The sequence below is a fragment of the Acipenser ruthenus genome, chromosome 24 (assembly GCF_902713425.1).
Source record: "Acipenser ruthenus chromosome 24, fAciRut3.2 maternal haplotype, whole genome shotgun sequence".
Taxonomy (NCBI): Eukaryota; Metazoa; Chordata; class Actinopteri; order Acipenseriformes; family Acipenseridae; genus Acipenser; species Acipenser ruthenus.
Genome location: NC_081212.1, coordinates 28615676 through 28628015, shown reverse-complemented (window position 1 = coordinate 28628015; position 12340 = coordinate 28615676). Strand labels below are relative to the sequence as shown.

The 12340-nt window shown below is 35.0% G+C and overlaps 1 protein-coding gene across 8 annotated transcripts in view; it reads right to left on the bottom strand.

Moving 5' to 3' along the window:
* Positions 1-12340, bottom strand: part of LOC117429487 (chromodomain-helicase-DNA-binding protein 2-like) — a 44729-nt gene that overhangs the window by 22766 nt on the left and 9623 nt on the right. For all 8 annotated transcript variants that reach the window (XM_058999150.1, XM_058999151.1, XM_058999152.1 and 5 more), the window contains 5 exons: positions 10823-10876; positions 10137-10199; positions 8315-8393; positions 3572-5859; positions 3076-3193 (listed from right to left, as the gene is read on the bottom strand). In XM_058999150.1, coding sequence (XP_058855133.1) covers positions 3076-3137 — 62 coding nt within the window. In that variant the 5' untranslated portion in view covers positions 3138-3193; positions 3572-5859; positions 8315-8393; positions 10137-10199; positions 10823-10876. The remainder of the gene's footprint in view (positions 1-3075; positions 3194-3571; positions 5860-8314; positions 8394-10136; positions 10200-10822; positions 10877-12340) is intronic.

Sequence of the window (12340 nt, the reverse complement as noted above, 5' to 3'; positions counted from 1 at the left end):
GCATGTTCAAGCAATCAAACAGTTCCCTGCTTCACTCTCGATACCGGAACAAGCAATAGCTGCACTGGCAGCTGACAAAGGGAAACAAGGCATTATGCAAACACTGCCTTTCACAGCCCAGCAGTGACTCAGAAGGTGGAACAAGGAGAAGGATTGCGATTGGCTCCCATGTTGCTAAGCGAGCAGCCAACCAATCACAGCTCAAAGCAAACACTGGGCGACCTTTGAACCACATCCCACTGTAGCTTCCTGCAGCTCGAAGCACACATACACAGTGAGCAATGCAGCATGTCTGCTGAGCTAAGAAGCACAAAGCGAGAGCCATTTTGTGACTTTGAAGTGGACCTGCAGCCATTTAGTGTAAAAAGATGAGCATTTACAAATCAAAATAATGAAATGCAACATTTTCTTCATTAAAAAAACACATTTTGCTACCTTAGGAAAAGGTCATTTTGCACATCCATTTAAATTGAAAGCCAAATCTGAGCTAATGCAGCAATAAATTGTTGCAATGAGGCTATTTTACACATCTGCACCTTTATAAAATGGCTGCCAAAAGAAAAAGAAATCCTTGTATTTCTACTGCTTTATACAGAATTTAAAGGAATTAGCCACTACTTTCCAAAAAATACCTTTATGATGGCGAAATACTTCAAAGCACAGCATACAGCAAAAAAAGGTAATTCTGATTGAATGTATTAGTAAGGAATAGCCTGCTTTATTCAATCGCAGCATAACACCTGTGAATAAAAGCCAATTTAATACTGCCGAAATATTTTAAAGGTCAACACAATTAAACTTAGTGAGAATAGTAGTTTCAAAGGTTTAAATGCCATCCCCTAACGTTCCTGACAAGGATTTCATATTTAAGTGACTATAACCAGCAAAATGATATTCATAAAAAGTGATTTATCAAACAATTCCTTATTTTAATACAGGACTAGGCTACGAAATGCTATGCAATCTATTAATCAATTAACATTGTATTACACATTGTATAAAATACATTTGTTTCACATAACTTACTCTCAATCTGTACACAGAGTATATTTTAATAATTTCAGGACCAAAACTAAATTGTGTTGATTCAGGGATGGAAAAAAGACTCCTACTGCAAAGCATTTTCCCCCAATCCAGGTTTTAAAATTAGCCACAGTGTATCAGTAACAAGCTCAGCTGTGTTATTAAACATAGTAAAACCTGGAATGGATCAATCTGCTATGCAATGGGAGTCGTCTTTCCAGCTCAAAAATGGTCAGGAAAAAAAAGACAAATGTTTTACGTAAATCCAAGTATACTTGCATATGTGGCAGAAATATTTTCCGTGTTAAACACGTTTAACTGACTCCAATAAATAAAATGTCATGTGTTCATCTCATTAGCATTTCACAAACTCAGCAGTCATGTCAAGAAATAGTGGGTCCATGTCACAAATCTAACTCATGCATCAAGTTTCATAAGTAACAATTTTTTATTTATTTATGTATTTATTTTTAATGAAAACAGATTTTCAAAAACACACTAGTTTAAATAGTTGTGAATTGACCCATATTTTGCCAGGATCATGTTGCTTCAAGGGGCATTCATGTATGTATTTGATGCAACTACCTCAGTAATATTAAAAGAAAATATATGAACATGGAATTTCAAGAACAGTGATCACCCTTCAACACTGGATTGATTCTCTTTCTGCTGCACCTACCTTCCAGAGTTTCCTGCTTACCTGCGTATTTGAAATACACCAGTGCAGTCAACACTTTAAATGCTGAAAACAGTAACCATGCAACTGCTAATTAAGTTCCATGACACTAGATTCTTAAAAAGTGTGTGCACACAAAATATTAAAAAATAAACAGGGATAACAAGTGGAAAATCTGTAGGGCTTAAAGATGCCCACTATGGAAGACATGAATACCACAATACCAAATATAAAAACACACAAAGCATTCTTGCATATTTCATAAACATGAAAATTCCAGTTAAGCATTTTTGAAACTTCAGCTGAAGCGTCTAGAGACATGCATACACACCCATGTTTATTTATAAATAACTTTATACATACATAATCTTCTTATAGTTACAGACAAACTATTTACTTCAACAATAATATTCTTAAGTTTACAAAAGCATTCTGTTTTTCAAACTCCATTAAAACGCACATTTAATAGAACCCAGACACAGGTTATATGAAACTAAGGATCAAATAGTACACCCAGCAACATTGTACAATTTAACTATGGTATCAAATAAATGACATTGCATTAGTTGTTTAAATGTAACGTGAAGCAAGCAGAATTGTTGATGTCGTTTCTCTATAAATAAACAACATATTGAGAACACATGCATGTATTTTCACATCAAGTTTGTATAAGCAACTCTCAAGAATTTACAACATAATCATGATGTAATGAAGAAACTAAGTATCTTCGTCAGTAACAAAGTACTGTACTGGAGATTTTATTTTCTGTCACAATCTTCGAATGTGGTTTTGAAATAGTATTAAAAGTCGTGCCCCATCTACGTTATTTTAGCAAATTTCTTTTTGTCGATTAAAATGTAAACCAAGATGTAGCATACAAACGAATCGTTCCCACAATAAATGCAACGTATTTATTTTTCCATTCAATTAACATCTTGTAGTACTATGGCTTGCTTTTGAGAACATGTAGAAAAAAGTAATCTTACAAATATTTTTTTAAAGCAAATCTGCATTGTATGTAAAATGGTGCAATGCAGCAATGACTAAACAACCAAGGTCATTTAGAGCAGTTAAAATCGTTGAAAAATATTTAAAGTTATACTATACCTATAGAAAAACAACATACATGACTATTATTCAAGAGTGCATTAGGATACACGGTGCTTTATATGGGCCTTAAATCGTGTCTTAAGTTTAATAAAATGCTAGCAAAAGTAGGGTGTGGCAATGAAAGAATCCCAAGGTCATTTATTTAAAATACATATAAAACCGAGTAAGGACCCGATAATACTCAATACAGGTGAGCATCCGTGCTTGTCAAGGTACACAATGCAAAGAGGTATAAAAAAAATCGAATAAACTTAAAAAGATCGTACCTTGATGCATTGCTTTGGGTTGCGCCGTCCTCTTCGTGTTTTTTGTTCTTATTCTTCATCATGATTTTAATCCTAAAAACGTTTATTGTTTTATGATCCTCTTATGTCCTGGTATTTACTGTCAAAAGTTAAAAGAGAGGTAAGATCTCCTGTAAATTCCATCTTTTTTTTTTTTTTTTTTTTTGCTCGACAGCAAACCCTCGACGTTGCGACAGCATTGTTGTAACACATATAGCATTGCCTCGCATAATACAAAGAAACAAGTTAATATTAAAAGTAATTTTATAAACAATAATACACCTGGTCACCACAGCATCATCCAAAAATTACATCCAAGCTCACACGAGCAAAGATTTCTTTAAACACCATGTAGTAATATGGACAGAATTATAACTGCGTCATCGTAGAGTGCTCGACAAGTTAAAAAAAACAAACAAAAACAAAACAAAAACCCATAAGATGATTTAATGAATTAAAAAGATAATTGTAAACATACCTATTCCATGTATACTTTGGTCAATCGTGTTACTTCCCAGTCTGCCAATTCGGTTTTTATTCCATAATACGTTTTACAAATGTTAACATGTTGCTTTTTAATACGTCGTTAAATATGATATTTGATCAAAATAAGTAAAAAGTGTAATCGGGAATGCTACTCATTAATTAAAAAGCGTCCGAGAAGCGCCCTACCAGTGCGCACAAAAATGGAGGTGCGCCATGGCTGCTAGTGCTGGGAAAACAACGACCCGCACATACAAGCACTGTACTGTATTTCTCCCCGCGATAAAGGCGTAGAAATACAACAAAAACGCTTAAATATAGCAATATTACAAATAAGAGATGTCTAAAGTTAACAATATTGCAAATTAAAGTCACTCAGTGGCCCCTGGGGCGGCCCAAAAGTTGCCGAAAGTTATACAAAGTGTTAGAAAAGCTAAGCGAGTCTCAATGCACTCCTCTCCAAGGCACAGCCACCATCAAGAGCTCCTTCCCAGCTCTGAGAGCTCTGCCTTTGACTGACGCTCTTTCCATTTACCCCAGGACTCAGGTGATGTACCAAAGACCCACCCCTTTGATTTTTTAACTAAAATTACAAAAATTAAAGTGGTCTTCAAACTCGTATATCAACTTAACCTCAACTAAACATCTTGCCATTTAACATCAACTATCATTATAGCCAAAAAGTAGTACATGTATTCCTTTTTTCAATGTTTGTGCAAATAATTGTGATCATGGAGCAAAATGGACTTCCTGTTAAGACAGGAAATGATTGTTCTGGAGCCATTTTAAAACAGCAACACAAGAGCATTGGACACCATGATAGCCACCTTCAAACCCCATTTAACTCTTTGTGCTCATCTTGTTTTTCAGATTCATAATATAAATTAGACAACAAAGCCTGTTGTGAGGTCATCTTTAGAAGGAATAGTTTATTTACACTATCATTGAAAAGCATCACAGGTCCTTGAATAAATGAGGGCAAATATTACAGACACGCCTTTAACAATGACCCTTTGTCTCATATTAGGGCAGCACTGGTAGAGGGCAAGGGATGACCATGCCAAGATAAGGTTGGACTCATTGTAAGCAAATATTAACCTATCAGAGATGGAGGAACCCCCAAATAAACCTAAGCAGCGAATGGTTATAACAGTTTTTGTCTTAATACTTCAACAGGATTGAGATCAAGTACAGTTTACATGCAAATGAAACAATTATTGGGCTTGGTCAATGGTTTCGCAATGAACAACTCATGTGATAAAAGGGCCATCATGGGCTACTTCAATGACATATTACTGAGTATTAAATAACTTGCATGGCATTCAATACACTTTGATAATCTTATTAGGTAAAAGCATGACCACTCAAGACTATGGTTAAAGCAAAACATGACAATCCCAAAACCACCAATACACATTATGAAGTTCAAAAAGATAACAGCTTCATACATTCACATCAACATTTGATACACCAAGTAAAATACAGTTATAGGGAGTCAGTCTGCATCCTTCACATAAAACAAAACATGCAACCGTTTTCTTTGTAGAGACACAAATACATTATAATACACCAATAATGTTTACATGAAAATATGCAACAAAATAAAGAATCTGCAAAGTAAATAGCTGATTAGTTCAAAAACTTTGCACATAAATCAGGTCATTTAAAAGCTACCTTTGTTAGATCCCCATTAGGAGCAGTTATGCATCATTTTAACTCATAAGAAAACAGCATTTCCTTAGAAGCATGAACAGGACACCTTAAAGTCACATTAACTGACATGTCAATAACTCAAGGGTACCCATTTTGCATCCAAAATCGGGTTATTAATTCCATCATGGGTAAAAGCTAGACACATAAATGCACTAATATTTGGGAAATATCCCAAAGAAGTTAACACAGATGAGGCAAGAAGTTAATTTAATGATATTTTATTTTTGTATCCTTCACAGCAATCCAACAAAATATTTGTATGATTCAAGTAACACAGAGTTCAAGATGCATCTCCCCTTGAAAAGTGATTCAAATATTCAGTGACACACTTTTGAAATTAAGACATAAATATCCACTGCATTTCTTGTAGATTTTACAGCTTCCAAATATGAAATTAATCTTATAAAAACATGGCAAGTACAAATGCAGTTGATCAACAGAATCCATTTCGAGTCAATGAAATCAGTCTTGCCATATGATACAGTAGTCCCAAAATCACAGATAAAGGAGGCGCCATCTTGGTGACATACCAGTAGTCTCCACTTGAGAATCTCCTCAGTTGTATGGGGTCTTTATGAAAATTTGAAAAAGGAAAAAAAACAAAAACAAAAAAAAGGATGTTGGTACATGGCCAAAAAGATTTGGGGGGTTTGGTAAAGACAAGTGGTGGCACATATTTCACAAACCCTCCCAAAAAAGACAAAAACAAAAAGTACAGAAGGTCCAACATTGCAAATTTACATCATGCAACACCTAAACACAGCCATGCATCACCACAGGACTCCCCTACCCCTCACACACACACTACAGTAAAACATGAAATGACCTTTTTGGAACTTCTAGATTCAAAACATAAAACATGCAACAAGATCTCAAATAAAAGGCTCACACTTCTTATAATGGACAATGTATTCAAAAGGTTTAACTCGTACCAGCTTTGATGTAACCAAAAAGTAAATCTATGCATTTGTCCTCAACTGTCCCTTTACAAAAAAGCGGAGGCTCCTCAAAGTTACTGACAAGTCACTACATAGCGGCTAGGCCTAAAGCTTTATATTCATAAACAAAGATGTATTTAGATAAAACAAAAACCCTTTAAAAAGCACACAACTGAGTAAAAGACAAAACACACAAGACAGATTCATATTGCTGGCTTGATCTTAAGACCATGTTTAGACTACAAAGCAGTATTCCAATGCAAAATAACACGATCCCACAAACTTCCTAGCATCAGATTCTAGCGAGTTTGCCACCATTAAGTTTTTCATGAAACTAACAATTCATTGCAATCCATTGGCAACAGGCAAGTTAATTTCCATAAGAACCATGACACTTAAACAAGGAAACTCAAAAGTAGCCAAGAAAGGAGACCAACATTATAATCCATAAAACTTTGAATGCAGTTTTCAAGGTAGCAATAATGCAACAGCACAAGGACTGCAGCATCACATTACTATAAAAAGTAACAGAAAGCCTACAAACCAAGTTGCATTATACCTTCAACATAGTCACTACGACATATGTATATTCAGCTTCCTTGGAATGAAAGCAATGCAATGCATATAACCATTGCCTCAGATAAAAGCCCTTGCCATCAGAAGCAATTAAGCTTTAACATTTGCTAAGCGACTTGCCAGACCATAATTTAAATGGACAGGAGAACACAATAGACCTTACTTTGATTTAACACTTCTCCTCCCCTAGCTCAAAGTATAACTTCTTCCAGTGGCAGATAGGTCATTAAAACAGCCACAAAAAAACAATGGAACTCTAAGCTCAGCAAAAACCTCTAGAATCCAAAACATATACATATAGATACACACACAGCTATGGCCACAAGTTTTGCATCACCTAGATTTGTAGGATTGAGACAACTATAGTGAACATAATTTAGATATTTTATTTATCATGTAATCAAAGAAACTACAAAATGGTATCGCAAGAATCTACCAGAAGCCTTAATAGTAGTACAGTACTTGTTAGATTTTGAATGTAAAAAAAAATAAAAAATCTAACAAGTAGTGCAGCAGTGTGGAGTAGTGGTTAGGGCTCTGGACTCTTGACCGGAGGGTCGCGGGTTCAACCCCAGGTGGGGGACACTGCTGCTGTACCCTTGAGCAAGGTACTTTAGCTAGATTGCTCCAGTAAAAACCCAGCTGTATAAATGCATAATTGTATGTAAAAATAATGTGATATCTTGTAACAATTGTACGTCGCCCTGGATAAGAGTGTCTGCTAAGAAATAAATAATAAAAATAATAATAAAATGTGTCAATGTGTCAGTTTATGGATAAACTATGAAACTGCATCTAATTCAATATGTTAACGTAATAGTTTTCAGCAGGTTTCATTCGACTTTATGAAGCAAAATTTGTTCATTATATAGGGCGATGGAAAACTTTTGGCCAAAGCTGTACATATGCAAATAAATTTACACACCCACACATATACATACATACTAACATACATACATGACACACACTGTTCCAGCTGGCATTTGTCTAGGAGATGTATACAATATGTATAGCCTATATTGAGAGTGCTATATTAAAAATAAATGTAAACACACACCACTAATACAGTTGTGTTCATTCATGAAACAATGAAATCTCATAGTCAAATTGGCTGTCAGAATCCAGTTATTTCCCTACCCACAAATTAAGTTTGGGAGCCAGCAGGGTCCTATTTAAAATGTGTTCAATAAAATAATTTAGCGAGGTGGACACTTCAGTTCACACTGCCAGTTTAAACAGTGGAAGTTAGTTGTTAAATGTGTCAAGTCACTGAAATATGAGGAACATGTGTAACATGTTCACGCAAAGGTTAATTGGATTCAGAAAAACAGTTCCAAGATATATATTTTAAACATATCAAAAGGAAAAGAATGGAGACCCCTGTATTTGAGAATGGTTGTGTGGGTCAATACGTGCTCATTTAATTCAGGAGGAAGCATCCAAAATGAGATTCCAATGACACAGGCATACAGAAATACTAGAACTAAAATGCAAAATCCAAAAAGACTTACCAAGTAGTCTTGACAGTCTTGTTCGTGAATATCTTCTAGGCTGGAAATATCTTGCAAATCAGCAACGCAGTGCTCGACTCTGCAGGGAGAAGCCATTACAATTAATTCAAACAATAATACATCGGTGAACTTTGCAGAAGTTTGAACTTTCGGTGAACTCTTAAAAGTAAATATTTCACTTGTTAAACTAGAATCTAACTGTTCATGACGTTCTCTTAAACCTTTTCAAATTGTGTTCAGCATCTTGTTTTATGGACTGTTTATGCTGTAGGCCTCAGAACAGAAAATGTGGTTGTGTTATACTTCTAATTTAGTTTCTTTCGTGGTTTGTGGTGGAAAGGTTGTGTGGGTTCTTATCGAAAGTTTATATTGGTAGACATACACTTCAACTTCAGAACACTGCTCTTTTGAAAGTAAACATGGTTCACATCATCACAAACTTTCAAAAGTAGACAAACTTCCAGGCTAAATTGGGATACATTTAAAATCATATCTGCTATGTGGATTAGGTAATTGTAATGATACATTTGTATCAGCCCTGTGCATCATGAAATGGATATCTGGTGGTTTACTACCTTGCTGATGTCTGTTTTAGAGCCAACAGTCACAGGAAAATTCAAGCCAATGGTCTGGAAAAATTTGACATTCTAGAACCACAGCATGAAAGCCAATGATGGCATAGAAACCTCCTTCACAAACAGCCTCTGAATCCGATCCAATTGTGAACTTAAACTACCCACTTAAGGAACCGACTCAATTTATACATATCATATAATAAAATCTTTAAATCCGATTAAAATGCACGGGTTCAAATTTCTCACGTGAATTCTGCACACTTGTTTTTGGATTAAAAACGAATCCATTCCAATAGGACTGATTCCTCGGGGTCTCAGTTTGTCCTGCCCGGGGAAAGGCTTGGGGTCGAGCCTCCAAGCCACCACCCCAAGAAGGGAACACTGTTTCACAGGTGCTAGTTCAGAGGCACTTGGTAAATGGGGAGGACTGTTTTAGCAATGCAGATTTTAAATTACTGAAGCCTCTGAATATGCACAAGAGATTGTGCCTTGTGGAACTTGGCACTATCAGAAAGTGTCTTGGTGTAAAACGGCAGTTTAGTTTACTGCAGTTAGTATACAAGAATTTGCAAATCTGGTAGTCCTACCGCTAGGTCTGTTTTTTTAATGTTGTTTATGTACATTTGTTCAGCTATGACAAATTATACTTCTTAAAATCAAGCATTTAGGGCCAGGGGTTTTTAAGTATCATTATTTCTACAGGTCTTTGCCAAAGATATGTACATTTTTACCTTTTTCTGGTCGACTGAAGTTGCAAGACCAAAAATACCCAATTAACTTTTGTAAAAAAGTTAAAAAAAAAAAAAAAAAGACACAACACAACTACCAGAATTTATTGCTTCTCACTTCCTGCAAACATGTTGAAGCGGAACACAAGGAAATGGCTGCCTTGTACCGAAAACCACAGACCTTTTAATATTCAAATCAGGCTCCTTTAGCAATCTGAGGGACAGTTATTTGTTGCAGTTTTAAATCCTAACCACAAATAGGTATTTTTGTAAAACTCTGCACGTCATTGCTATACAGAACCTGTATTTGGTAATATACTATTTTTTTTTTTTTTTTTTTTTTTTAATATTCCTTGAACATTGTGAACTGCAACATACACACGTCCGAATGCTTACTTTAAAATCAGTTGAACCTGAAGACTACATTAGGAAGATTTCTTCTTGCCTATTAATTGGAGTAAAACCCCATTGCAATACATATCACCTTTTCTATAAAACACCAAAACATACAAGACTTACATCAGACATCCCAGCTGTTTCTTGTCTCCCATCAGAAATGTTCTCCATGCAAACGTGCCAAATCTAAAAAACAAAATAAATGTGTATGTGGGAACAATTACACCAATGTATTTATTTTAATCTGATATTTACACCTTTTAAAATATATAGGGCAGCAGTGTGGAGTAGTGATTAGGGCTCTGGACTCTTGACCAGAGGGTCGTGGGTTCAATCCAGGGTGGGGGACACTGCTGCTGTACCCTTGAGCAAGGTACTTTAGCTAGATTGCTCCAGTAAAAACCCAACTGTATAAATGGGTAATTGTATGTAAATAATGTGATATCTTATAGCAATTGTAAGTCGCCCTGGATAAGGGTGTCTGCTAAGAAATAAATAATAAATAATAATAAATTACACAGTAAAGAAACAGCCTATAGTTCTTAAGATACAAGTAATTGTTATTAGCACATCCTACTGGTTACTCCATGAAACAATGTGGCGCCTCTTGATTAAAACCTTTATTCAAAACCATGGAGATGCAGACCAAGAAGTGTGACTTGCCTGCCATAAACATCTACTGTGTTTAATACCAGACTGGTTAAACAGATAGAAAAAAGTAGTACCGTATCTGAACATTTAATTATTATTTTATTATAATCATATTAACCAGTGGCACTGTGGTTTGCCTTCAAAAAATATGTATTTACCAGCTAGAAGGTGGCATTCATCTCTTGTCTTCCTCCCATTGCTTGAAATGAGTCCTAGAAAAAAAAGCCATCAAGTTATGTTAATTAGGCCATGAGTGTGCAAATAATTTACTAACTAAACAAGCATAAGCAGATTCAAAGCTTCAATTGAATTTGAGACTAACCTCCCCCCAAAAATAATTTGCCCATTAACTGAAACAGTATGTTCATTGGAATTTGAGTTTCCCCTAAGATTATATTACAGCTGCAGTGCTTTAACTATCTGACCAAGAAAAAAAAATAATGTTCTAAAAACTAACAGAACTGAAATAGTACATTAGTTAAACCTAACCGGTTTGATTTATATCAAAGTGAAATTAAATCTCAACGTAAATATGTATATATATACAAACTAAAGGGGACTACTGGGTGTTATGCCCCACACCCTAATAAAACAGCATTGGATGTTTACTTTAATTCATCGCCAGTAAATGACTGCCAATGGTTACATCACAAAGTATAAAACTGCATTGGTGTAACTGTTCTGATGGAGTTTAAAGAAACTCAAGGTTATACAAAATCTTTGGTTGCCTTGCCATGGGCACATTAACCCTTTCCTACAATAGTCCTCATCCTTCAAATGTGAGATATTAAAACAATAAAAAAAATCTGGGTTATCCACCTTGCCGATGGTAAATTAATGTAGTGAATAACCCTCCACTTAAAACATAATGGTAAACTGACAGAATGTGATCTTAACCAGAACATGAATGTAAGAGATGCAGGTAAAAATTGACCATTTGGCACTAAAAAAAAAAAAGTCTAATTCAGTTTAAAAAATGAAATTCAAGCTTGAGGGCAGCATTGCCAACTTTTTTTTTGAAATGCTTGCTTGGTCTATGGGGTGGAAACTAAATGTCAAGGGATTTAATAATATTGTACATAGTGAATTAAAATCAAACAGCTTGATCATCTGCTAAACATGAAGTAGCTTCTGGTGACTTCTGATACCCTTGTATCTAGAACCTATTCAAGGAATTGTCATCTCTTAAGACTAACAAAAAAGTATTGTTTTTCTGTTAGAAAAATAGAAACATGGCTGGAACCAAATTCACAATGTAATTAACAAACTCAAAGCATATTGTTTGAATTCATGTTTAAGAAAGCAACAACCCTAAATGTGCTGAAACAGTAGTCTTTTAGCAGAATAGGGGGAAACGTGTATGTGAAGAGTTTCATAAGTGCATAAGGTGAATTACCCCATCCTAAACTCATATGTTTATTTCACATTAATTGGTGACTTTGTGATAAAAACTGTTTATTCTGTTTATATACCCATGTTTTAACTTAAAATCAACAACCAGAATTGTATTAATTATGTTACAAGTATTTTCCCCCCTTCATCTGGGTCATAAAGAGTTAAAAGCCAACACCCATACATTTTCCCCCAAAAGAACATATTTTCTTTTTTTTTTTAAACAAAAAATAAAACAAGGTGTTTAAGGAATAACAGTTCCCCAAATATCACAGTCAAAATAA